The sequence below is a fragment of the Gadus morhua genome, chromosome 1, assembly GCF_902167405.1.
Source record: "Gadus morhua chromosome 1, gadMor3.0, whole genome shotgun sequence".
Classification (NCBI taxonomy): Eukaryota; Metazoa; Chordata; class Actinopteri; order Gadiformes; family Gadidae; genus Gadus; species Gadus morhua.
The window spans coordinates 23,129,755-23,156,972 of NC_044048.1; the positions used below are offsets into that span (position 1 = coordinate 23,129,755).

Genomic DNA, 27,218 nt, shown 5'->3' on the forward strand with positions numbered 1-27,218 from the left:
CCCCCTGCACGGCAACCTCTCGTACCGCTCCCTGTCGTCGCCCTCGCCCCTGCAGCGCGGCCGCAGCGCGGGCCTGCAGGCGCCCTCCTTCACCCAGGTGCGGGCCACCTTCCGCGTGGAGGAGCTCCAGGTGCAGCTCACGGCGGACCTCAGCCAGGGCTCCCAGGGCCTGGTGTGCCTGCGCTTCCAGGACCTGGAGGGGGACTTCACCAAGGACCACCCCCAGGCGCTGGCCATCCAGCTGGCCCTGCGCTCGCTGCTGATGGAGGACCTCCTGGAGCCCAACCCCGAGTCCAAGCACAAGCACCTGATGGTGTCGCGCGGCGCCCCCAAGGCCTCCACCTTCTGCCCCAAGGAGTACATGTCCCAGAGCTGCCCGGCGGCCTCCAACGCCCTGTACCCGGCCATGCCGCGCTCCCTGCCCGCGCACATGGAGGAGGCGCAGAACGTCTTCCAGCTCTACCAGCGGCACCCCAGCAGCGCCAAGCCCGAGGACCGCCGGCCGGCCTACCCCAGCACGCCGCCGCCCTCCCCCACCCAGCGCTCGCCCTCGCCCTCCTCCAACTCCGACTCCGCCTCCTCCGACGCCGGCTCCTCGCCCCACCCTCCGCCCGGCTTCGACGACTCCCTGGTGCACATCAACATGCTGCTGGTGGACCGGCTGCACCCCGAGTTCCGGACGCGCTACGGCGCGCTCAGCCGCAGCGTGGACATCGACTTCAACTGCCTGGACGTGCTGATCACGCTGCAGACCTGGGTGGTCATCCTGGACTTCTTCGGCGTGGGCTCCACGGCCAACAGCCACGGGCTGAAGGCGCCTGCCGCCTCGCCCCAGCCCGCGGCCGGGCAGCCCTTCAGCCACCCGATGGGCCTGGGCCCCCGGTTTGAGGAGATGGAGGAGCTGGAGGAGGAGGAGGAGGAGGAGGCGGAGCCGGTCAACACCAAGCTGGATCTGAAGGTAGGAGAACCGGGCTCTGATGTGGGAAGAGACTGTTAAAAATGGAGGTTTGTTCATTTTGAGTGTCAACCATGTACATGATAAAGGGATGGAGTGTTGTTAGACCAAGGATGTTACTGATGTAAAGGTTTATTCAGACTCATGTGGTCAGGCTTTCTTATTCACGATTGTGTTGTTGTTGTTGTTGTTGTTGTTGTTGTTGTTAGGTTCATTCACTCTCTCTGGTCCTGAACAAGAAGACCAACGAGCTGGCCAAAGCTAGCGTCTCCAAACTGTCCACTCACCTGGAAATGCTGGGTTTGTACAGAACTACAAAGACTCTCCGATATGCCTACAAAAATGTCTGACACTTAAGCAACCAAACCAAACTGAAAGCTACAATCACATTGTTATTGTCGCCATGCCTTGCACCATTTATATTTCCGTTCTGTCATTTGATGCTGTTAATGGGACTTGAAATGATGAATGAAATGAAACTGCTGTCGACAAAGGGTCATCTTATGACACTCTGTGTCATACGTTTCAGACGGTGACCTGTCGCTGCAAGGCAGTCTGGGAAGCCTGTCTCTGAGCGACCTCACCCCCCACGGCGACCTCTACCGGGAGCGCTTCACCACCAGGGGAGGCGAGGCCTTGGTGTTCAACATCCAAAAGTATGAACGGTGTATCTTGTAAAAAGCCTGGGTATACCCATGCTGCCTTGCGCGCGATTTCATTTCGCGCTGCCAGGCAGCCTGGATTCCATGGATTCAATTTTCGCCTGAGATAGGGAACCAATCACAGAACGGGGAGGGACGGCAAGACGATGACGACGTCCAAGCGAGACACCGAATCTTGTAGTTTACGGATCCAAAATGGCAGCGATGCAGCCTTAGATAGTGTTCTGAGTAGTTTAGAACGCAAGTTTATTTTGAAAAAATAGCAACTTTCGGCATTGAACTCTTTCATTACCAAGAAGGATGTATTTGCCCTGCTACCAACAGGCTTTGATTGGCTATGACCTTACGTACAGACTCATATGATAGACATTCGTAGCGCCCAAAAAACTGCTCCGGGCAATCGTAAACCACGCCTCAAATACGAGAAAATGAATGTGTGGTTCCCAGACCTCATCTCAATGTAGATTGAGATGAGGTCTGGCGTTAGCCAGGCTATCTTTTAAGGGGGCGTTGACTGGAATGCCCCCTCGTGCTAAACCAGGGGCAGCCTTGAGAACCACCGCTTCCCACCATCACGTTCACTCTCCTAAACGTCGTCCCCTGCTCCTCCTCACCCCGTCCAGATACGGCAGACCGGACCCCCACATGCAGCGGGAGTGCGACGTGAAGGTGGCGCTGCAGATGGCCTCCGTGCAGTACGTGCACACGCAGCGCTTCCAGTCCGAGGTGGTGGCCTTCATCCAGCACTTCACCCAGCTGCAGGACGTCCTGGGCAGGCAGAGGGCCGCCATCGAGGGCCAGGCCGTAAGTACCACGCCCGCGGGCCTAGAGACCATGCTGTAGCCATAGCCCATGTTATGGCTAGAGCTCATGCCACGCCTATAGCTCATGCTACAGCTATAGCCCACGAAGTTCAGGTTTGAAATCCAACTTCCCCTCCCTCCCCCCCTCCCTCCCTCCCTCCCTCCCTCCCTCCCTCCCTCCCTCCCCTCTGTCTCTCTTCTTCTTCCCTCCGACGGTCCCGTTGCCCTTCTCTCTCTCCTTCTCTCCGCTATCTCCCCCCTTCTCCCCTCTCATTTCCCTCTCCCTCCCTCCCCCTCCATTCCCTCCCTCCCCCTCCTCCCCTCTCCCCCTTCACTTCCCTCTCCCCCTTTCCTCCCTCCCTCCCCCTCCATTCCCTCCCTCCCCTCCCCTTTCCCCGCCCCCCTCCTCCCCTCTCCCCCCCTCCTTCCCTCCCCTCTCCCCGCCTCCTTCCCTCCCTTCCCTCCCCTTTCCCCGCCCCCCTCCTCCCCTCTCCCCCCCTCCTTCCCTCCCCTCTCCCCGCCTCCTTCCCTCCCTTCCCTCCCCTTTCCCCGCCCCCCTCCTCCCCTCTCCCCCCCTCCTTCCCTCCCCTCTCCCCGCCTCCTTCCCTCCCTTCCCTCCCTTCCTCCCCTCCCCTCCCCTCTCTCCCCTCCCCCAGGTCCGGGAGCACCCCCAGCGGGCGTCCCGGGTCCTGCTGGACATCCAGGCGGGGGCGCCGGTGGTGCTGATCCCAGAGAGCTCCAGCTCGCCCCGCCTCATCGTGGCCAACCTGGGCCAGCTGCGCGTGCGCAACTCCTTCCTGCCCGTGGGCGCGCACGGTACCTTCTCCCTGCGAGACAAGGTAGAGAAACTTACCATGGCACACACCTTTTTCCCAACTCTGGTGAGTCACCGGCCGCACCGACGCGCACACGTACGCACATGTGCACGCGTGTGCTTCCTCCTCCTCTTCCTCAGCCGCATGCGGTAACCCACTGATGTGATGATGACCCTTGACCATGTGGACTCACCGACTTGCAAATGGCTGTTGTTGTTGTTGTTGTTGTTGTTGTTGTTGTTGTTGTTGTTGTTGTTGTTGTTGTATTCGAACACACACTCACACACACACTCCATATCTATAACTGAAAATATACACGACTCTGACTGACATTTGGTTCCAGCATGGATGTGTTTTTGAGTATAACATGTCTAGTAGTTTCGAGTTGATTGACCTTTTTCTATTGAGAAAGGCATACAATACAGTACAATATTAGTTAAATCCATCCTTTTTGTTATCCCATCTTGAAGAACTTGATATTACATGCTCATTCTTACAAGGACCCGTCTCACTACAAGGTACAGGGCCCGTGTTGGTTTTCTAACATACAGAAGGACTGTCAATACCTCATCAGTGTCAGCTGTTTCACAATACTGAGTATTACGGCAATACCCTGTAATGTGGCAGGACAAAGTGCTACGGCAATAGCTGTACTCAAGCTGTGATGAACTATTGTGCAGCCCCTGTTTGAAGCTGTGTGTGTATGCTTTTGTCTATCCCTCTGTGAACCTCTTGACTCAAATTTGCATGTGTGCATAAAACATTTTTAAGATGTATAGCTTCATCAGGGATATAACTATACAACCGAAAAATGTGTGTATAAATCCCAATTTCCAAATCTATCACTTTTTTCTATATTAGTATATATTTTCTAATTAGAGTGTTTCCAACGTGACTTGCCCATTTATTTACAACATATGACATGCCATAAGTGTGTAGATTTGACTGTAAAACAAAAAGGAAAAATACAAACTTTTTATCGCATTCATAAAATGGGCTTTCATAGTGTTGGAGTGATTACACACGTTAGGATGTGCAGAAGAAGTGTGGAGTGATCGTTAAAACCCAATGATCCGTTAAAAAGCAAACAAAAAGCACATCAGCTGATGATAAGCGCTGACTCTCATTGGCTGAGGCTCATCGTGGTGTTCCTGTGCTGGCTCTCTAACTCCTCCCCTCGCGGCCTGCAGGAGAACGTGCAGTGTGCCCAGACCGCCAGCTCTGGAGGCAGCATCCACCTGGGGGACAGGGAGCCCTGGTCCTACCCCTCCACCATCCCCACCCCCACCCCCACCACGCCCTCCGCCTCCATCACCTCCCCCTCAGGGTTCACCCTGGGCCGCCCCCCCCCCTGCGGAGCCACCACTGCCCCTGATGGACTAGGATGGACCAGCCCAGGTAAGGACTCCCCCCCACGCTGCATGATGAAAGTTTGAGTGTGTGGAAGGCACTATACAGATAGTTAGTTTGCCTGAAAAGTGCTGTTTAAATAAAGTTAGTTTGCTTGAAAAGTGCTATATAACTTAAGTTAGTCTGCCTGATAGCGCTGTATAAATAAAGTTGGATTGCCTGATAGCGCTGTATAAATAAAGTTAGTTTGCTTGAAAAGTGCTGTGTAAATAAAGTTAGTCTGCCTGATAGCACTGTATAAATAAAGTTAGTTTGGCTGATAGCGCTGTATAAATAAAGTTAGTTTGGCTGATAGCGCTGTATAAATAAAGTTAGTTTGGCTGATAGCGCTGTATAAATAAAGTTAGTTTGCCTGATAGCACTGTATAAATAAAGTTAGTTTGGCTGATAGCGCTGTATAAATAAAGTTAGTTTGGCTGATAGCGCTGTATAAATAAAGTTAGTTTGGCTGATAGCGCTGTATAAATAAAGTTAGTTTGCCTGATAGCACTGTATAAATAAAGTTAGTTTGGCTGATAGCGCTGTATAAATAAAGTTAGTTTGGCTGATAGCGCTGTATAAATAAAGTTAGTTTGGCTGATAGCGCTGTATAAATAAAGTTAGTTTGCCTGATAGCGCTGTATAAATAAAGTTAGTTTGCCTGATAGCGCTGTATAAATAAAGTTAGTTTGCCTGATAGCGCTGTATAAATAAAGTTAGTTTGGCTGATAGCGCTGTATAAATAAAGTTAGTTTGCCTGATAGCGCTGTATAAATAAAGTTAGTTTGCCTGATAGCGCTGTATAAATAAAGTTAGTTTGCCTGATAGCGCTGTATAAATAAAGTTAGTTTGGCTGATAGCGCTGTATAAATAAAGTTAGTTTGGCTGATAGCGCTGTATAAATAAAGTTTGCTGTCTTGTCCCAGAGAGCTGTATGAATAAAGTTTGCTGTCTTGTCCCAGAGAGCTGTATAAATAAAGTTTGCTGTCTTGTCCCAGAGAGCTGTATAAATAAAGTTTGGTGTCTTGTCCCAGAGAGCTGTATAAATAAAGTTTGCTGTCTTGTCCCAGAGAGCCACGTGTGTCTGCTGGACTGCCTGGCGCTGGACCTCCAGGAGCTGGACGTGTTCGCGGCGGAGCGCCGCCCCACCCCGCCCCCCCAGCCCCCCAAGCCCGGCGAGGGGCCCGGCGGGGGGCCCCCCCACCCGGACCCCTCCTCCCCCTCCTCCTCTGACCTGCTGTTCCCCTCCTACGCCGTGCGCCGGCGGGGGGGCAACATGCTGAAGGAGAGCTGCCGCCTCAAGCTCAAGGTGGAGCGCAACCTCGACAAGTGAGCGCTTCAAAGACACTCAACTTTATCGGCCGTCCGTTCGCTTACAAGTGTACCACCGGGGCTGCACATGCGAGATGTTCTGGAAACGGTCCAGTGATGTGCGCTCGGATCGTGGTCATGTTTATGAGTTGGATTTTCATTAAGCGTTTAGTCGGATGCCGTGGTTGAAATGTCAACATTGGTGAAAATATATACTTATATTTCTGCTATAACGTAATTGATCGTTGTGCTGCTTATTGTAGATGGCTCAATATGGTTAATTATGATTTGCTTCACTTTGACTTCGATAACTTACTCGACAAGTTCTGTGTGTGTGTGTGTGTGTGTGTGTGTGTGTGTGTGTGTGTGTGTGTGTGTGTGTGTGTGTGTGTGTGTGTGTCTGTGTCTGTGTCTGTGTGTCTGTCCGTGGCTGTGTTTACGATGTGTCTGTTCACTGTATGTGTGTGTGTGTAAGTGTGTCCGTGGCTGTGTTTACAATGTGTCTGTTCACTGTGTGTGTGTGTGTGTGTATGTGTGTCCGTGGTTGTGTTCACGATGTTTCGGTTCACTGTGTGTGTGTATGTGTGTCCGTGGTTGTGTTTACCATGTGTCTGTTCACTGTGTGTGTGTATGTGTGTCCGTGGTTGTGTTTACCATGTGTCTGTTCACTGTGTGTGTGTATGTGTGTCCGTGGCTGGTTTACGATGTGTCTGTTCACTGTGTGTGTGTCTGTGTAATGATGCGCGTGCCCTCCAGGGAGCTGAGCCATGCGGTCCCAGACATGTCGATCCACGGCAGCCTGTCGTCGGTCCACTGCTCCTTGGACCTGGAGCACTACCAGCTGATCAGGGGCCTGCTGGAGAACAACCTGGGGGAGCCCGTCGAGGAGTTCCTGAGGCCCTACAACCTGCAGGACCCGAGCTCCTACGTGAGGAGCCCCAATCACACGCACACTGACGCACGCACGCAAGCACGCACGCATGCACGTGCTCATGCTTCCAATGAGTGCAGAACTCTTGATTACAAGCTGAGTCACGGCATTCACGATTTTCTACTTTTTTATTTGATTTTCAAGCTTTTTTTTTTTACATGAAATATTTTCCGTATGGTCCGATTCATGGTTGTGACTTGTGGAGTGTCAAAATTGCTCCAATGAATTTTCTTTTCACTGCTCTCATCATATTATGTATAACGGACAAATGTGTCATTCTGTCCTCGACAAAAACACGATCGCTTCGCTAGTAGACTAGGCTCTTCAGTGCAGCTTTGGGTTCCTGTGTGACCGTCCGTCTGTGTGTCTGCCGGCCAGACGGTGCTGAGCGGGGATGTGTACACCACCCTCTCCTTCCTTATTGACATGATGGATGTGAGTCTGGAGCTGGTGGAGAAGCCCAAAGCCAGCGGACAGGAGCTCTCACTCGCCAGGTACGTCCACGCACCGTGTCATGTACCTTCAGGTAAGAGGAAGGTAAATGACCATCATGTAAAGAGAAACATCTGTCCTGGTTGACATTAGCATCATGCTATCTGTGGCTGTCACCCTCTCTCTCTCCCTTACCTCTTCTGTTTGTCTGTCTGTCTCTCAAAATAAAAGCTTGACAATACATGAGCAAATATAAAGAAAAATTCAGGGCTGAATCAATTTCATCTCTCTCTCTCTCTCTCCCTCTCCCTCTCCCTCTCCCTCTCTCCCTCTCCCCTCCTCAGGTTTGACTTCATGAAGTCCAAGCTGCTTTACGAGAGCTACTCCAACGGCTCCCGCTCCATCAACCTGGTGTCCCACTCCCTGCTGGCGTACGACACCAGGTTCTCTGGCCCCGACGCACGCTTCCCCGGGCCGGGCCGGAGGCAGGGCCGAAGGGGGGGTAGTGGTAGCGGTGTCGGTGTCGGTGTCGGTGGGGCTGGGGTCGGGACTGGAGGTGTTGGCGAGGACCGAAGCCGGGCCAAGAGGAACGTCTTCGGCTGCGTCCTCCAGCCCTCCAAGGCCGGAGCCAACCGGGCCACGCTGCAGCTGGAGCTCCACTACAGGTGGGTACGGGGTCACCTTAGGGCCCCCCCCCCGCAGAATCACATACAGAACTACTAAATGCAAGCACAGGAATACATGCGTTCACAGCTACCATTTCCTGGTGATACATCAGCCTGTCCCCCCCCCCGCCTGTCCTCTCTCAGGTCCACCCGGGACTCGTCCTGCTTCACCATGGTGCTCAACAACCTGCGGGTCTTCCTCATCTTCGATTGGCTGAAGCTGGTCCGGGACTTCCTCTACACGGCCCCTGAGAAGTGGCCCCCGGTCACGCCCGTCAGCGCCGGCGGGGGCGCCGCCCCCCGCCAGCGCTGGCCCAGCTCCGGCAGCGACCCCGGGGCCCCTGCCTTCGGCCCCAAGACGGTGAAGAGCGGAGTGGTCACCAAGAGATCCACCGTTCAGGTCAACCAAGACCGCCACCTGGAGGTCAAGATCAACATCACAGGTGAGAGACGGGGGTTCCTTCCAAGATTAGATCCTTATGTCCTGTACACGTTGCTTTTTTGGCTTTAATCCCAGGCGCTCTCTTGATTGGTTGTTCATTCTAAGAATCCAATGTTAACAGTTGAATCTACCCTTTTAAACAATGTTTCAAATAAAGTAATTCATGTATGTGTAGCCTTGGATATGTACTTATTGTAGGTCCCTTTGGATGAAAGCGCGTGCTAAATGTCGTAAATGTAAATGTGGATTAAAGCTTCAATATATATGTAAAATTGTATCTAATTTACATATAAATCCCTTATGCATTCCATATCATAAGCTGCATCAAATAAAAGGACATAATACATAATTTAATGTTAATATCCTGCAGCTCTCATCCTTTCACCGTGTGACTGTATCCCAGTGGTTGATGTCGTTTCTACGTGGATGTGGTTCCTGTGTCTCCAGGCACAGAGTTTGTGGTGGTGGAGGACTCCTCCTGTCTGGACACCAACGCCATCATCCTGAAGGGCACCACCGTCCTGACCTACAAGCCCCGCCTCCTGGACCGCCCCTTCTCTGGCAGCCTGGCTGGGATAGAGGTGGGACTTCTCCTTTAACCATCACCACTGGTTTAACACACGCATGACACTTGTGTACTAAATTATCAAGTGGTTAATACAAGAAAGGGGGTTATATTTTTTGTATGTATTTATAATGAGGGAAGTTTAGTGTTACATTCCTAACATATTTTTCTTCCCTTTTATAAAATAATAAAAAATGATATTTACGATGAAAAATCTGAATTAATAAATTGGCTAAATCAGTCCATAACAGGTAAAAGATAAATGCAATCGAATGAGCAAAAAGTCGTTTAGAGAAAAAGTTTCAAGATATTTAAAATATAATTTCTCATCTGCGGTAACCCCAGTGTTTGCCACGTGATAACCATGTAACGGCCAAGTGTGTGCTGTCACGGCCCTGTCCAGGTGTTCTCCTGTTGCCTTGGCAGCGAGCAGGAGACGGCGCTGTCCATCATCGACCCGGTCAACGTGCAGGTGGAGCTCTGCGGCAGCCCCACCTACCAGAGCAGCACGGGTCTGCTGGACGCCTTCAACATAGAGGACTTCCCCCCACTGCTGGAGGTAGGGGTTGATCTCTCTCCCTCTCTGCTAGGGCTCGTTCTTCCTGGATTGGGTTCAGATGTGTTTTCTTTTCTTTGTTTCTTCTTCTTCCTTTCTTTTTCTGTCGCTCACACGTCACTGGTGCCATGAATTGAATCCAGACGCTTGCCTGGAGAGATCCCTCGCACATTTTCCTGTCAGCCATGACATTGATTTGTAGCTAGTGGATGCATTAGGGTGTGTGACTTCTTAGGCACGATGCCTTGACTCTACATGCTTATCAATCCAGTTTCTTCTCATAACATTATAAGTCACTTTTGATCAAAGCTTCTGCTATATGACTCAACCAGTGTTTCCCCTATCTGCACCTAGCAGAGGCGATACGCCGCTGCTGAAATATGACCGCCGCTGCTGAATAAAAAAAAATTTAACAAGAGGAGAGGAGTGCTTCAGCTTATCTCTTTAAAAAAACGAATGTTATATTATTTTGCGGTACGGACGCTTCATATCCAGGTCTATTCACACTCCTGTGAGTAAGGCATATAAACGGAGAGGAACTTCCGTAAAGTTGGAAATAAATTGGCAGATTCTCAGTTTGCGGTTCAATAGATCATCAGTGAAACATCGTTGCGACACAATTGACACCTCAAGCTAAATGTACTAACCTAGAGAACAAGCTACAACCTTGTTTTCCTACTATAACCTTTAGTTTTGAAAATGATATCTCTACTTATTTCTAAGGAATTTCTTTTTAGCAAAAATGTCAATTTACTTTTTGTTTTGCAACAATTTCAATAGCGTCGACATTATTGACTCTAGAGCCCCAAAACTTGTTCAATGGAGGCATGGCCTCTTTATGGTCCTACTGCAACCTTTGTGACGGGGAGAGGGGAGGGAGTGGGAAGATGCATGGATACTTGTGTTATGTGATTTAGCTGTATCGGGTGGCTGTTGATGTAATATATTTTTTGTTAAATACTTGTTTTAAAGATTATACTTGTGTTATGTCCAATCTCTCCATATTTCCCCATGCTCATTACTGGGCACAAATGTACCGTATGTACTTAGGCCTCAAGAGGCCTTCTGGTGCCAGCAGACACAGAAACCTCCCGGCAGGGTGCGCTTTGCGTGCGCACAAAAAAACAACATTTCACCTCCGCTGCTGCAACTTCATCCTAGGGGAAACACTGACTCAACAGTTAGCTAAATGGCTGCGCTCTAAATATCCTGCTCAAAGTCTCATTGTTCATTTCTCTTTTTCAATGCTGATGTCATTTCCTGTTTGTGTTCCACCCCGGCCCCCTAACCCCTGTGATTCATCCCACCAGATCCAGTTCCCGGCCCTGGACATCCGGCTCTCCTACAACGACATCGAGCTCTTCCTGGCCATCGCCAGGTCCATCCCCACCGGCGCCGCCGCCGCCCCCGAAGACCCCGGCGCAGCCCCCCCGGCCGGCCCGGAGCCGGTGCTCTCCGTGAAGGACAGCTTCAAGGCCAAGACCGAAGCCCTGCTAGGTACAGTACCTCTAAGACCGGGTCTTTAACTTACTGAGGGTCGTGTTGTAGCCTGGCTATAACCAGACCGAGCTCAATCGTAGATTGGGGAAGCTTTCTTCAGCGCAAGAGGCGTGATCAACAGGGGCCTAGTTCAACTGACTCTGTACGCGATTGGCTGCTTTGTCGTCGCTTCCCTGTCGTCATTGTGTTAAACCGGCCAATAGCGCGCCAAGGGGAAAAGCCAGCTCGGTGATCGGCTCCCGCAAAAACGTATCGGAAGCAGAAAGAAATGTGTTGCTCTTCTCCAGACCCTTGTGCCGGAAGAAAGGGCGTGGCTACCCAGGCTAGGCGTATTGATCTGTGAGCAGTGTTTAAATCAAAGAACTCTGCTGGGTCTTCACTGGGATAGGGACATAGAATACTGGGACATAAGGAGACGCTGGGACGTAAAATATACACTCGCTTGCACATCCAGCCTTATCCTTGTTTGCACTAAGCTAATTCTGCTACTACTTTTCATTAAGGTTTCAATTCATTTGTATGTGTGTACATTTTTTATGTACTTTATTTGTATGCATGTATATTTTTCTATGACATTGATATATTCTGAACCACAGAAGGACAGCTGGGCCACCTGCTGGACCTCGGCTTCAGGAAGGAAGACTGCAAGAGAGCGCTGGTGTTCTGTAAAGGTGAGGGTCACCTGAAGCCTCCATCCATTTCATCCAAGCAGAATTAGATCTGGGATCGATTGGTTGTACACGTTTGCCCAGACCGCAGCCTCTTCGTGTGGGGACTACTGGAGTACTGTTCCGGTCATTCTACTATTGCGGTTGCCCACTTTGTACTTTTACTGTTATTGGTGTTTACTGAAGCATAAGCAAGACGTGCTTTTGATACCCAGCTTGTTTAGTTTAGTTTATTGATTTATTGTCAGGGAAGGACATTACACGATTGCACCAGAATTTGCTACAGGCTACTTTAGACTTTAGACTAAAGTAGCCTGCCGCACGCCGACCGTTAATAACAAATGGACAACAAACACGCTACTTTTTATCTTTTGTCCCTTGGCAGGGACGCATAATAAAATACACAAATACATCACAATAAAATTGTAAGACGAGTATCATAAAAGCAGTATTTTATTCCTTTTGTATGACAATATTGACCAGAATAATGGTGTGTGACGGGTTCCCCGGAGTCAGGACACAGTTCTTTGGTGAAATGGAGCGAACTCCCATTTATTTCCACTTCGGGGTTAAATAAACACAAAGTCACACGAACAAAAGGACAACGTTCAATGTTCATTCCGTCCGTCTCCTGGTCTTACGACGCTCTCTCTGGCTCGCAGAGAGCGTCTTCCTTCTCTCTCTCTCAACCCCTGACTGAAAGGCAAGCAGGCACATAAATTCACACTTCCTGATTGGGTCAGATTGCCGACACCTGTCCGCAATCAGACCCCATCACCCCAGCAGACCCGGTGCTCCATACTCCCCCTGCAGGCCAGACGCCGCCACACCTCCACATGGTGATTATGATTCCTTTTACCATAATGGAGCAGCCCTGAGCTGACTGTCTGGTCTCCGGTTCCCTCCCCCCTCCACAGGCCAGCTGGACCAGGCGGCCACCTGGCTGCTGGAGAACGCCGAGGCGGACATCGTGTCGGGCCGCGGCCGGGCCAGCCAGAGCGACCCGGAGGCGGCCAGCCACTCGGCGCCGCTGTCCGGCGTGGAGGTCAAGGCGGAGAGCGTCTGCATCTGCTTCATCGACGACTGTCTGGACTGTGACATCCCCCTGGCCGAGCTCACCTTCTCCCGTGAGTGGACACCTCCTCCTGTTCTGTACTGATCCAAGATTCAACAGGATATATGCAAATATAAATAAAATACAATAGAATAAAAATGGAATAAAATACAATATTAGTTTTAACAGAAATATATGCAAAAAGACCCCTCATGTTGTTTATAAAATTAGTCGCTTGTTCTTTAGTCAAGTCGTTGAACTATTCCAGGGACTTCATTTGAACTTAGTATATATTAATATGTAAAAAAGTATGATATACGTATATAATTATACATTACTTTGGTGACCTCTCTGATAGAGATCCTTCCCTTACTTGATGCTCTTGTTGATGACAGGGCTGTATGTGTTGCAACGGATCGGATCCAGCCAGGAAGGGAAAGCCAGCTTCACCCTGTCTGGAGACTACTACAACAGAGAGCTGTCCGGTAACTAAGCTCTAAACATGAAATAACACATGTTGACGATCAGTGACAGTCGGTCAAAGGGATAATACAATAAATGTTTAATATATATGCTTACTTAAGTACTATAAAACTATTCTTAATGTATTGTCTGGGATTAATAAATAGCTATCTTATCTTCTTCTTTTTTAGATATCTATACATGTTGAAAAACATTTTTTATTATTATTTTATTATTAAGTTGATGATAGATAAACTTAAAATAAAGTGTTGACTCTAGCTTGTCACACAGTCATTTGTTATGATTTGCTACTCATCATTTGCTACTTAATAAACATATATACTTATTATATACTTAATAATAATATTTCTTGTGTTGGAATGAACCAGGCTGGGAGCCCTTCATCGAGCCCTGGCCGTGCTTCCTGACCTGGCAGCAGCAGGCTGCTGGACGGCTGCACCCCCCACGCCTGAAGATGGCTGTCCGTGCCAAGCAAAGACTAGACATCAACATTACGTCTGTCCTGCTGGGTAGGCCAAAGAGAGACCGTTCAGAAAACACCCTACATTAGCATACATGCTAACCACCGTTAGCATGCAGGTTTAGCACAAATGCTAAATGGCTGTTAGTATGCCGGATTAGTTTATGAAGAGTATTGCCGAGGCTGCATGATATAGTCAAGACATTTTCGATATTAATATAATGTTTCCATGTGGTCCATACAGAACAATGCCGGACCACCAAGAACTCCTGGCTTGCCGACTACTGCAAGGAGGAGGAGCAGGCGGTCCAGGCGCCCCCAGCTATGCCATGGATGGGCTCCTCCGTCGACCCTCCCAGCCTCGGCCAGAGTGAGCCTCTCCACACGCCTACTCTCCAACCCCCATCTCTAGACACACAGCACACCTCATACATGTCATCATACACCTCATGTCTCCTCCAGCTGTGTTGCACGGTGTTGTCACTTCCTGGTGTCTTCATTTGGTCCTGTCTCTTGGTGATGTGCCTAACCTGCGTGCTCATGTGTTGTACTAAACTGAAAACATTAGTAGAAAATAATACATTAAAGCAACAAACCAACCGTCGATACTGGGGACGGGTACCAAAACCCCAGTATTAAACGGGGAATGGGGCTGAATTATTATAAGCCGTTTCCATCAATAAGTCTTCTGGCGGTACTGGAGATTTTCGATTTTCTTATTTATTATAACATAAACATTATCGTGCGCATTTGATCCCAAACAACTGTTTCAAATTTGCAATAAGATCAAGACTTCCGTGTACGATGCATTCTCGCTATCCCCAACCCAGCAGAGAGAACTCGCTCTCGGACCCTGTGTGTGAGGGGAAGCCCTTGCTCACACGCTGCCGAACCGTGCAGAACACCAACACACACAACCCCCCCAATATCACGATTAAGTGCTGTGTCGGAAGTCGGAAGTGGCCATCGGATCCACTCCTCATCCACTCCAAGCCCGACCCGGTTACGGCAGAGCTTCAGTGTAAAGTGGGTCATACCAGAAGAGCCACAGAGTGCTGCGCCAGGCTTTATGCAGTAGAAAGGAGAACACATCCATTTTTAGGTCTTGTTTAAGATAATGGTGGCTAATGGCTCTGCGGTGTGCCCTATGCGTTTCTGTACATTATAACACGGCTTTAGGGTGAATCCTGTGTGAGTGCCTCTCATTGGACGCACAACCCACTTAACCCACAACTTAAGTGCGTGCCATCAAGTGGCTTACTGTATGTATATTATCAATAAAAGCATTTGTTTGATGTTGCTGGAGGCAGGGATTTGTAAGAGTGTAATTGGCTAACGACGAACACAGCCAGAACAGCAAGTGAAATCCTCCCAGTGGAAAGAGAATCTTTAACATCATGCAGACACGTCAAAATGTAAGGACACCAGCATTCTTACACTTTGTAGACTGTCCACTCATACACAAAACCTTCTGGAAGCTTCAGCCACTGATTTTCTTTGGTAGAATATCTCGGTGACAAAACAGGAAACAAGGACGTTACTCTGCCCCTTTAATTATTCGGCTTCCTGCCTTCCTCTGTACCATCTCCCGTTAATGTTCTGCTGTAGCGTAGCTGGACTGCGTCGTCGAAGATCAGCTTCTTCCTAACCAGTCTCCTCCCTGATGACTGTCTTCTCTCTGGTCCTCTCCTGTATGTTCCTAACTCCTCCTCCCTGATGACTGTCTTCTCTCTGGTCCTCTGCTGTGTGTTCCTAACTCCTCCCCCCTGTAGATGACTGTCTTCTCTCTGGTCCTCTGCTGTGTGTTCCTAACTCCTCCCCCCTGTAGATGACTGTCTTCTCTCTGGTCCTCACCTCTGATTGCTCCTAACTCCTCCCCCCTGTAGAGGACTGTCTTCTCTCTGGTCCTCATCTCTGTGTTCCTAACTCCTCCCCCCCTGTAGATGACTGTCTTCTCTCTGGTCCTCTCCTGTGTGTTCCTAACTCCTCCCCCCTGTAGATGACTGTCTTCTCTCTGGTCCTCACCTCTGTGTTCCTAACTCCTCCCCCCTTTAGATGTCTGTCTTCTCTCTGGTCCTCTCCTGTATGTTCCTAACTCCTCCCCCCTGTAGATGACTGTCTTCTCTCTGGTCCTCTCCTGTGTGTTCCTAACCCCTCCCCCCTGTAGATGACTGTCTTCTCTCTGGTCCTCTCCTGTGTGATCCTAACTCCTCCCCCCTGTAGATGACTGTGTTCTCTCTGGTCCTCCCCTCTCTCTCTGCTGTCAGGTCTTCCTCTGGCCTACCTTAGAACTAGGAGCAGTGCGAGCCTCACCTGCTTGGAGCAGCAGATTCTCTCCAGAGGTACTGCGGCAGGCCAGGGCTCTTAGTGAAAGCAGAGCTTTCATAATCCTTACTTATTTGTGTTTATCCATTCTACTTTTGTTTTTAATATTTTTTGAATTTTATTTGTCTTTGTGTTTTTCTTTTATTTGTTTATTGTTTTTTTTTCTGGATAGGACAGGGGTCCAGTAGTTGAGTTTCAGTGAGCATTACATGACTGTAGGCAGTAAAGTAGGAAGTCTTAACGTCATGCTGTGAGTTTACATAGATTTTTGTGTTGGTTGGTAGGGCAGCCGTTCTGTCAGTATGTATTTAAAGGTTTTCGAGGTAACTTGACCTTTTGGATGCTAGGATGGAACAATAAATAGGATTAAGTCAAGGGTAGCATCTGTTTTTTTCAATTACAAATGACTAAAACTATGTTACTGCTAATATTTGTGTTTGTATGCAAATTTATTATTTGTGTTTCTCCTTACATAGCCTCTTTGCTTTCATTAACCTCTGTCTGGCGATAGATTTCTAATTTTCTTCTTGTAGTGAACTGGTAGAATACTATGTACAGCTTTCCCCCTTTTCCAATTGTGTCTCGTCTCGTACCTACCTCTTATATATGTCCATACCACACCTGAACCAGGTGGACCAAGGGAGTTTGAATCAATGACAGAATATCTTTAGAATCAGGCACAATAACATGGTTTCTTGTTTTTTGAATCCAAACTAAGCATCTATTGCACATTTTTAATTTCAGCCATATAGGTAGTAATATCATGTTAGAGTCACAAATTTTTTTCTATAGTCTAATGCTTTATATAGTCTAAATATACAATTCTAATGTAAAATGACATACAACATAAATATAGTGGTATAGTTAAATAGAATATAGAACTATTCCACAAGTATTGACCCACTGATTCGGTACTCAGAAATTGTTAGATATCCCAATCTTAAGAGAGAACGAACTTAAACGATAAAACAAGGGTCATTCTACAGTGCACCATGAAGTCATAGTAACATAACGCCAGTACCACCAACCAGCCCTTCAGTGTCTCTGACCGATCTTTCCCCTGGCTCCCCAGCAGACGTGAAGGTGTGCCGGAGGAGGCAGCCCTTTGTCCCCTACGCCCTGCGCAACCGCACGGGCTGCACCATGTGGTTCGCCACCCTCACCACCACCCCCACCAGGTGAGGGACTGCACCTGGCTCACAATGGAAGACCGCCACCTTCAGGCCACACTGACTTGAAAACAAGTGACACGCGTGTCTTTGTCGAATCTTGTACCAGTAGGACTAATGGCCGGAACTTGACTGACCGCACCCGTACAGGATCTTGAAGTACAAAATTAGATCCTTTTCTTGACTAATGTTTACATTCAAGGCATTTACGCTTATATCCAAATTCACTTACAATAAGATAACACTACATTAACATTTGTCAGAAGAAAACATCCTTCATAGTTCAATGAAAACAACAACAGAAACAGGATTCTCTAGTTGTGAGGGTGTTTGACTCCCAGCCAGAAGATACTTGGTTTTGAAACCCACTGTCCACAAAACGACCTGTAGTCATCCCTGAGAAAGTCGTCTTAGCCCCAACCTACCTCCTTAATGAAGTGCATAAGAATTCACTGCAGGTCGCTTTGGATGAAAGCGCTTGAATACATCCATCTGGTGTTCCCTTCTCCACCTCAGAGTGGCGCTGTCGCACAGCAGCAGCGCCGACTCCATCGCCGACGCGCACGGGTCGGGCTCCGATGACACCCACAACATCAGCCAATGGAGAGAGGTCCTGCCAGGGGAGGAGATCCCCTTTGAGTTCGAGGCCCGGGAGAAGCTCCGTCACAGGTACGGCTGCCAGGGTTTTTGACGCCTCCACTCACTCTCACCTGGCATGGATTAGGAAAATACTGATTAACAGCTTTACTTATCTTTCTCTTAGGTAGGAATTCTTTGTCCGTGCAGTTTGAAATAAAATGTTGAGTTAATGTCAATAATGCAAATGTAGCTTATTTGAATACAGATCAAACACAGCTTTGAGTAAAATAAAACCTTTTTTTTAAACTTATTTTTAATAAATAAATACAAATATTTGAACTAAATGTGTGTGTGTGTGTGCGCGCGCCCCCTCCCTCAGACACACCCATGAGCTGAAGCTGCACCAGCTGCTGGTGCGCGTGGCGGGCTGGGAGCAGGTGAAGCCCGTCTCCGTGGACAAGGTGGGCGTGTTCTTCCGCTACGCCGCCCCCGACCGCAACAACCCCTCCAACACGGTGAGCACGCCTCAGGGCCCTGGATGGGTATTATAAGATGGAGGGGGGGGGGGGGGGCAGATTGAGGTCACTTCGGGGTCCCGGGATGGTTATCAGGAGATGGGGGGGGGTGGTCTCGTTGTGGGTTCCAACCCCAGTGTCAACAGCCCTCCTTAGAGCCAGACGCCTAGCTGCACATGAATGCCCTGTATCGGAAATATGAATTTAGATTGAATTTTGCGCCGAGCGTGTAGATTTGAGTGCTGCACATCAATCTTGAGGAGTGTTTTTATTCCCATAGGTGGGCAGTCCCATAAGCAGGACCAACATTATTCATCCACACGTCTACGTAAGTCTAAATACATATCTTTATCTATAAAACACTTATCCTAACACTCACTCGTACTAATAACTATGTACTAATATGATTACTAAATAAAACGGGACATCCTAAACTATACTGTACCATACTATAATGACTGCACAGGCCAGAAGATAACCGTCTATGCTGAAACTATCTTTAATAAAGGAGTGCTATTCAGAATATTGTTATCTTAATAAATTACAAAACACAGAATGATCCAATAGACTCTTCAGTGGTGCCGTGACCTCTGACCTCTGACCCCCCTCCTCCCCGCCCCTCCAGTTCTCCGCCCTCCCTCCTGTGCGGGTGGTGTTCTCCGTCACCATGGAGGGCAGCGCCAGGAAGGTGATCACGGTGCGCTCTGCCCTCATGGTGCGCAACCGGCTGGAGGTGCCCATGGAGCTACGCCTCGACAGCCCCTCCGCCCCCGACAGTAAGAGAGTGTGTGTGTGCGTGTGTGTGTGTGTGTGTGTGTGTGTGGGGGGGGGGGGGGGGGGGGGGATTTGGATGTATCATTCTCTAATCTAACTGCAATCTAGGGTTGGATGGGATTTTCTTTGTGGTCGGAACTGGAAGATGTTATGGAGTATCCTGGCCGTGTGTGTGTGTGTGTGTGTGTGTGTGTGTGTGTGTGTGTGTGTGTGTGTGTGTGTGTGTGTGTGTGTGTGTGTGTGTGTGTGTGTGTGTGTGTGTGTGTGTGTGTGTGTGTTTACAACTCTCAGACTCTAAATCATCGATCAATGATATCAACCATTGAAAACCTTGGGTACAATTGCCAACTTATTGTGCTACTATTGGGTAGTCTACATAGGCTGGCGACCCGTGGACTTTGCATTGGGGGGCTTTCATAAACGAGAGCCAAACAGCTAGTAAAGTACTCAATTTCAATAATCACAGGAAGCATGTTTACAATGTGCTGACCTGTTTTAATGTGTTGGAGCATTCCAAAAATGGGATTCTTAATGAAAATATGAATCGTGTGTGTGTGTGTGTGTGTGTGTGTGTGTGTGTGTGTGTGTGTGTGCACAGAGCCCGTGGTGCTGCCCCCCATCCTCCCAGGCCAGGCCACCCCCATCCCCCTGCACCTGATGTCCTGGCGGCTGCAGGCCCGGCCCAAAGGCCTGGGGCTGTTCTTCTGCAAGGTGCCCATCCACTGGACCAGCGTGGAGCGGACGGGCGAGGTCAGCAGCAGCAAGAGGGAGTGCCAGTCGGCCAACTTTGAGGACCAGCTCAAGCACAACTTCAGGTGGGTGTCGTGGTGGAGATGGGTAATGTCTTCCTCCCTCTCCTCTCTAATGACGGTGCACTCTACTTTAAACAGCCCTGCTTATCTTTCTACTTTTAGAAATCCCTTTCTGCCCTCCCTCTACTTTTAACAATCCTTCCACACCCTTTACGTTGAGCAATTCTTCTTTCCCTCTACTTTAACAATCCTTTTGTTCCCTCCCTATACTTTGAGCTACTCTTCATCAATCTCTACTTCTAACAACACTTCAGCTCCAGATTTAAGAGTAATGGTAGTCCTGACAAAGTATAGGGTTGGCCAGTGTATTGGTGTATCTCCTTGTAAGCCTGTGTACTTACAAGGAACAATACATACAAGGAAATCTACTTTGTTTTCACATCCATCACAGTATACCTGTATATTGCTGCATAGACCTTCCCATTTTATTCAATACTGCCAATAGTGTATATCGATTTTGGATATAGATATTTTTCTATATATTTTGGGGGAATCCTTTTACTATTTGTACGTTATTGTATGTTTATTAATTGTTGTTGTGTATTTGTATCTCTGTAATTCTTATTTCGCTATAACTCTACTGCGCTCTCTGTTGGGACACGCACGTCTGGGATCAAAAACATTAATCTCACCAAATCTTGTCCTAAATCCAGTCTCTTTCTATTATATATCTAAATTAATCCAATCTAATATAATCTGCCACTGTTACTAATCTGATATTTTCTCCTCTCCTATCCTCATTCATCTACTATCATCTAATCATATACTCTCTGCTTCTTTTATGAATCGAATCTATTCTCCTCCTTATTCATGTACTCTTATCTACTCGATATACTGTGTATAGGTCTACTATCAATCTAATCTACTCTACTCCCCTTTTCTCATCCATTTACTCTCATCTAATCTACTCCACTCCCCTCTCCTCCTCCTCCTCCTCTCCTCTGATCTGACGGCCTCTCCTCCATCTTGTCCTCCCCTCTCCTCCTCCTCCTCCTCTCCTCTGATCTGACGGCCTCTCCTCCATCTTGTCCTCCCCTCTCCTCCTCCTCCTCCTCCTCTCCTCTGATCTAACGGACTCTCCTCCATCTTGTCCTCCCCTCTCCTCCTCCTCCTGCTCCTCCTCTCATCTGACGGCCTCTCCTCCATCTTGTCCTCCCCTCTCCTCCTCCTCCTGCTCCTCCTCTCATCTGACGGCCTCTCCTCCATCTTGTCCTCCCCTCTCCTCCTCCTCCTCCCCTCCTCTGATCTGACGGCCTCTCCTCCATCTTGTCCTCCCCTCTCCTCCTCCTCTCCTCTGATCTGACGGCCTCTCCTCCATCTTGTCCTCCCCTCTCCTCCTGCTCCTCCTCCTCCTCCTCCTCCTCCTCCTCTGATCTGACGGCCTCTCCTCCATCTTGTCCTCCCCTCTCCTCCTGCTCCTCCTCCTCCTCCTCCTCCTCCTCTGATCTGACGGCCTCTCCTCCATCTTGTCCTCCCCTCTCCTCCTCCTCCTCTCCTCTGATCTGACGGCCTCTCCTCCATCTTGTCCTCCCCTCTCCTCCTGCTCCTCCTCCTCCTCTGATCTGACGGCCTCTCCTCCATCTTGTCCTCCCCTCTCCTCCTCCTCCTCCTCCTCCTCTGATCTGACGGGCCTCTCCTTCTCCTCCCCCTCCTCCTGCTCCCCCTCTCCAGGTTCTGCGTGGTGATCAAGAAGGAGGACTACCCCGAGCAGCAGCCCGCCAAGCGGGCCGCGTCGTCGGCCTCGGGCCCCGGCGTGGGCGGCACCAAGGAGATCTACCGCCAGCCGGGCCACACCATCTACCTCATGCCCACCATGGTGCTGGCCAACCTGCTGCCCTGCGACCTCAACTACTACATCAAGGGCAGCGCCATCCGGGGCTCGCTGAAGCCCGGCAAGGAGGCGGTGCTGCACGCCGCCGACACCTCCCAGAACCTGGAGCTGGGTTAGTACCGCGTGTTGTGTTGTGTTGTGGTCCTAACGCTAACCCTAACCCTAGCTGTGCATGATTGTTGTTAGTTTGTTGTTAGTTTTGTCTGCCCGTTCGGGGGCCAATGTCTGCAGCATGGACTGTTGGTGTCCGACCTAACCCTCCCTGCCTGCTCCTTAATGACAGGGAGGTGGGTTCACTGACTCTGTTAGAAGCAGCTGCTACATTACTTAATAGTACATAGATTACATTACGAAGGAGCAACGGGCCGTCTTCAAAGAATCATTAAATGGCCGAAGCATTGGCATCGCACATTGGCATGTACACATCTTCACACACATCCCACTCATTGATTTGCTTCTAATTATTAATACTTTTATTTAGTGATTTAGCAGACTTTGCATTGATCCAAAGCGACCAGATACATGGAATAAGGGAGCAGGACGGGGTGTAGAGGCGAGGGCATAGGCTCAAGGAGTCCTACAGCACCGGTTAGGCCGGGAGCCCAGAATCCTTCCAGACACTAATCTATAATCGGTCTCCGGTTCCAGGCGTTCTACTGGAGAACTTCCCGGTGTGCAAGGAGCTGCTGATCCCCCCGGGGACGCAGAACTACGTGGTGCGCATGAGGCTGTACGACGCCAACAAGAGGCTGCTGTGCCTCACCATCCGCATCGTGCTGCGCGCCCAGGGTGCCCTGAAGATCCTCATCTCAGCCCCCTACTGGCTCATCAACAAGACCGGTGAGGAACCCAAGAGCTGCCGCGCAGCAGGGCTGGGCTCCAACCCAGGGAATGACGTTTTAGTGGTTTTGTCGATTGAAGTTGTAGTTTATTATTCTCCCATCTCAATCTTTGTAATTGATTCATTTATGTAATTGGGGAATTATTGATATGTAATGGAGAAAATAAAACATGAGCCGGCAGATTAATCTGGTTCCCAGGCCTAGTGAATACTAACAGAGCTCAAAAATATGCAGTCAAGACAAGCTAGAAAGACAAGCTCCCATTTCAGAAGCAACAAGATCAATTGTTAGTTAATCAACAGTACATTTATTACAATTAAAATCAATTAACGTTCTGTCGATCTACTAAATTATCCCGGGCATCGTGTGTATCCGTGAGATTAGTTCCACTCTGGCCTATCTCGGGTATGCCTCATAGGGGGCCTCTTCGTCTTCCATCCATCCCATGCAGCTGTGTTTTGAAGCCTGTTTGGGTGTGTGTGTGTGTGTGTGTGTGTGTGTGTGTGTGTGTGTGTGTGTGTGTGTGTGTGTGTGTGTGTGTGTGTGTGTGTGTGTGTGTGTGTGTGTGTGTGTGTGTGTGTGTGTGTGTGTGTGTGTCCATCCCTTCCCGGCCAGGTCTCCCGCTGATCTTCCGGCAGGACAACGGGAAGGCGGACGCGGCCGGTCAGTTCGAGGAGCACGAGCTGGCCCGGAGCCTGAGCCCCCTGCTGTTCTGCTACACCGACAAGGAGCAGCCCTCCATGTAGGTGGACCCACCGGCCCACACGCGCCTGCGTGCTACAGCTCGCGCTATCGCACGCGCTACCGCACACAGTGCACGCTACCGCACACAGTGCACGCTACCGCACACAGTGCACGCTACCGCACACAGTGCACGCTACCGCACACAGTGCACGCTACCGCACACAGTGCACGCTACCGCACACAGTGCACGCGCTACTGCTACCGCACGCTACTGTTACCGCTCGCTACCGCACCCACTACCGCACGCTACTGCTACCGCACGCAATTTTTTTAATTAGTGAAACTGGTTTAGTTTTATTGACCATTAAAATCGTTTTTTTTAATTTTTAGTACTCCTCTGGAAAATACACACTTGTTGTGTCATTTTCTTCTAAACTTCTAAACTCTCTCTCACCAACCATACCCATCTTTTCCTCCCTCCATCTCTTCTTCTATCCCTCTCTTTACTCCCCCAACTCTCTCCCAATCTCTTGCCCTCTCCCCATCTCTACCTCCCCCCAGGTGCACCATGCGCGTCGGCCGAGGCATCCACCCTGACGGGGTCCCAGGCTGGTGCCAGCGCTTCTCCCTGGATGGGGGCAGCGGCGTGAGGGCCGTCAAGGTGATCCAGAACAGCAACCGGCCCGGACTCATCTACAACATAGGCAAGTGGTCGCTACTACCCCATACCGTCACTCATCTACAACATAGGCAAGTGGTCGCCCCTACCCCATACCGTCACTCATCTACAACATAGGCAAGTGGTCGCTACTACCCCATACCGTCACTCATCTACAACATAGGCAAGTGGTCGCTACTACCCCATACCTTCACTCATCTACAACATAGGCAAGTGGTCGCCCCGACCCCATACCGTCACTCATCTACAACATAGGCAAGTGGTCGCCACTACTCCATACTGTCACTCAACTACAACATAGGCAAGTGGTCGCCACTACCCCATACCGTCACTCATCTACAACATAGGCAAGTGGTCGCCACTACTCAATGCCGTCAGAGGTCATGTTGTCTAGTGCTGCACGATTAATCCAATCGAAATATCAGCCTTTGCAATTGTTTAACCGCAAAAGGCTGCGATTTTATTTATGATTTTATTTATTTTTTAAAATATGTATTATCTTATTTATTATATTTATTTTATTTAGTTGTACTATTTAGAAAACCTAACAAGTTTGCACAGCAGAAATGCCTTTTATTTTGAAAAATATATTTTTAATTTATTTAATTTTGTAAAATATTGTTATTTTGCAAACAGTACTGTACACATTTTTTAGTTTTTGTATTTTTTATGCTAGTTTAAGTTTGTCTGTTTGAGTTGAGAAAGAAACATTATAAAATTATAAGTAATCTGTGTGCATTTTCCTTGATAACGAAGCAAGTAGACTCATGACACCATTTGTTGATTATATCACAATCGCAAATCGCAATATTGTCCACAATAATCGCAATATGACTTTTCCACCAAATCGTGCAGCAGTAATGTTGTCTAGACCTGCGACATCGTGTTTCTGTCTGGGGCGGTTGAATGTGTTTACTTCCCACACAGCGAGATTGAATTGGTGCTGTTTGTGATCCCTGGAGGAAAGTACAAGTTGATTACTTTTAGATGGTATTGATTTCGGGACCCGCCCAGTGTGCGTCTGTGGGTCTGCTCTGACGCGGGGTGTTTCTCTGTGTTGTCTCGATGGCGCAGGCATCAACGTGCGCAAAGGGAAAGGGCGCTACCGTGACTCGCACATCGTGACCTTTGCCCCCCGCTACCTGCTGGACAACCGCTCCCGACACAAGCTGGCCTTCTCCCAGAGAGAGTTTGCCAGGGGCAAGGTGAGCCAACATGGCAGGATTATCCACTTCCATGCAATAATAACGTTAGGAATTTCAGTAATAACGATTTGCTTTGATAAACGATTATCAAAGCAAAGATATCAGGATTTTTCAATCATTGACATGAGATAACGTAATAAAAAGGGCAGGGCAGCAAGAAGAATTAAGAAGGAAGAAAATAAATGTCAAATTAAAATGAAATAATTTAGATGTTAATAATTTTCAACTTTCTTGGAAGTTGAATATTTCTGATTTAATAGTGGTAAAAAGTACTGTCCCCCAAACTTCCCCATCCCATAAACTTTTTGTAAATTAAGAAAACAAAAACAACACACTAACTACGTCCAACCCCCCCGTCATGGCTGTCACTGCCTCCAGGGCACCAATAACCCAGACGGCTACATCTCCACGCTGCCCGGCTCCAGCGTGGTCTTCCACTGGCCCAGGAACGACTACGACCAGCTGCTGTGTGTGCGCCTCATGGACACGCCCAACTGCACCTGGTCGGGCGGCTTCGAGGTCAACAAGCCCAAGTCCTTCCACGTCAACATGAGGTACTGCCCTACAGTGATGCCAGTAACGCGGTACTTTGTTTGGCAAAACCGGTTGTAATTTTTTTTTAAGGCGGCAGGGGGTGTTGTCGCAGCTAAATGTAACTTGCAATTTAACTTAGTTACTTTTAAAATCAAGTAATCAATAAAGTTACTAAGTTACTATTTTAAGGAGTAACTAATAATCAGTAATCAGATTACCTTTTCAAGGTAACAGTGACAACACTGCTGCCCACACACCTTCCTCTACTGTACATGGGGGAGGTTGTCGCAGCTAAATGTAACTTGTAATCTAACTTGGTTACTTTTAAAATCAAGTAATCAATAAAGTAACTAAGTTACTATTTTAAGGAGTAACTAATAATCAGTAATCAGATTACTTTTTCAAGGTAACTGTGGCAATACTGCTGCCCACACACCTACCTCTACTGTACAAAGCTAGTGGATAGTGTCATGTACTGCGTTCCATCCCCGATGTCCACAGTCATTAACTCATTAACCCATTCGACACAGAATTCAAATAATACATTGAAAGAAATACGAAGCACAGACTCTGATTTAGATTGTAAACGTGTTGTGCATCCCAGTGTTAAAGGCACTGGGTTCGATCCCCAACACCCGCAGTCTACCTTGAGCGAGAAGTTCTAATCCGAACCCCTACCTCTCTTTAAAGATAATACCAATGAAGGAGAAAAAAAACACCTTTATTTTTTAAGATTGAAGCTTGACCAAATTAAATTCAGCTGAAATCCGAACCTTCACCAATAATTTATCCCAGTCTTTCCCACACTCGGGATTGCACGCCATCAGGGGGTCGTCGTGTAAATAAAGCTTTGGTTTGGCAGGGACACGCTGGGGAACTGTTTCTTCCTGCGGGTGGAGATCACGCTGAAGGGGGCCACCTACCAGATCTGCTTCTGCGACACGGAGCAGCTGCCCCCGCCCTTCCGCATAGACAACATCTCGGAGGTACACAACGCTGCTACACACCTCTATACCCTAGACATGGAGCGTAGCATCAAGGTGCTAGGCTAGTATATAGTATATTATTATATATTATTAGGGAGGTTTAAACGCTGAGAGTTATGCAGGGAAGAGAAGGAATTCAAGGCAGTCTGAAGTATACAGATAATAAAACAGAAATCTTTGAAAATATATACTATTAATTTCTGCATTCTCTTTGGTCCCCTTCCCAGGGGACCAAAGAGAATGCAGAAATGAATAGTATAATTATTATATTCAAAAATGTCTGTTATTAACTACATTTACATTTAAGGAATGACGCTTTTATCCATAGTGAATTACAATAAGTACACTTGTCAGAAAAAGAAGAAACAATATATCTCTGTCGGTACAGTAAGGATGTTCACAGAAGCACTAACAATCGCCAGGTTTACCCATTCCTTGTTTGCAAAAAAGATAGCTAAGTACTATAACTAATTACGAGGTACAATAAGTGTGTGCATTAACGGATCGCTGCCAATCGTTTAAAAACCAACAGCTTGGACTACAATCCAAACCCATCAAAACCCACCATGATGTGCACCTGAACCAGGCTCTG

The 27,218-nt window shown here is 48.6% G+C and overlaps 1 protein-coding gene across 1 annotated transcript in view; it reads left to right on the forward strand.

Annotated features, from left to right (window-relative positions):
* Nucleotides 1-27,218, forward strand: part of vps13d (vacuolar protein sorting 13 homolog D) — a 59,115-nt gene that overhangs the window by 16,530 nt on the left and 15,367 nt on the right. The window contains 33 exon segments of the mRNA XM_030352481.1: nucleotides 2-958; nucleotides 1,165-1,255; nucleotides 1,485-1,611; nucleotides 2,241-2,421; nucleotides 3,077-3,259; nucleotides 4,426-4,633; nucleotides 5,695-5,953; nucleotides 6,692-6,863; nucleotides 7,245-7,360; nucleotides 7,643-7,963; nucleotides 8,108-8,406; nucleotides 8,853-8,986; nucleotides 9,374-9,529; nucleotides 10,837-11,023; nucleotides 11,623-11,697; nucleotides 12,612-12,821; nucleotides 13,144-13,233; nucleotides 13,600-13,740; nucleotides 13,936-14,061; nucleotides 15,959-16,033; nucleotides 17,089-17,194; nucleotides 17,702-17,854; nucleotides 18,144-18,279; nucleotides 18,560-18,607; nucleotides 18,905-19,055; nucleotides 19,652-19,868; nucleotides 21,537-21,808; nucleotides 22,345-22,536; nucleotides 23,154-23,280; nucleotides 23,784-23,926; nucleotides 24,976-25,106; nucleotides 25,485-25,660; nucleotides 26,503-26,626. Of these exon segments, the coding sequence (XP_030208341.1) occupies nucleotides 2-958; nucleotides 1,165-1,255; nucleotides 1,485-1,611; nucleotides 2,241-2,421; nucleotides 3,077-3,259; nucleotides 4,426-4,633; nucleotides 5,695-5,953; nucleotides 6,692-6,863; nucleotides 7,245-7,360; nucleotides 7,643-7,963; nucleotides 8,108-8,406; nucleotides 8,853-8,986; nucleotides 9,374-9,529; nucleotides 10,837-11,023; nucleotides 11,623-11,697; nucleotides 12,612-12,821; nucleotides 13,144-13,233; nucleotides 13,600-13,740; nucleotides 13,936-14,061; nucleotides 15,959-16,033; nucleotides 17,089-17,194; nucleotides 17,702-17,854; nucleotides 18,144-18,279; nucleotides 18,560-18,607; nucleotides 18,905-19,055; nucleotides 19,652-19,868; nucleotides 21,537-21,808; nucleotides 22,345-22,536; nucleotides 23,154-23,280; nucleotides 23,784-23,926; nucleotides 24,976-25,106; nucleotides 25,485-25,660; nucleotides 26,503-26,626 (6,084 nt within the window).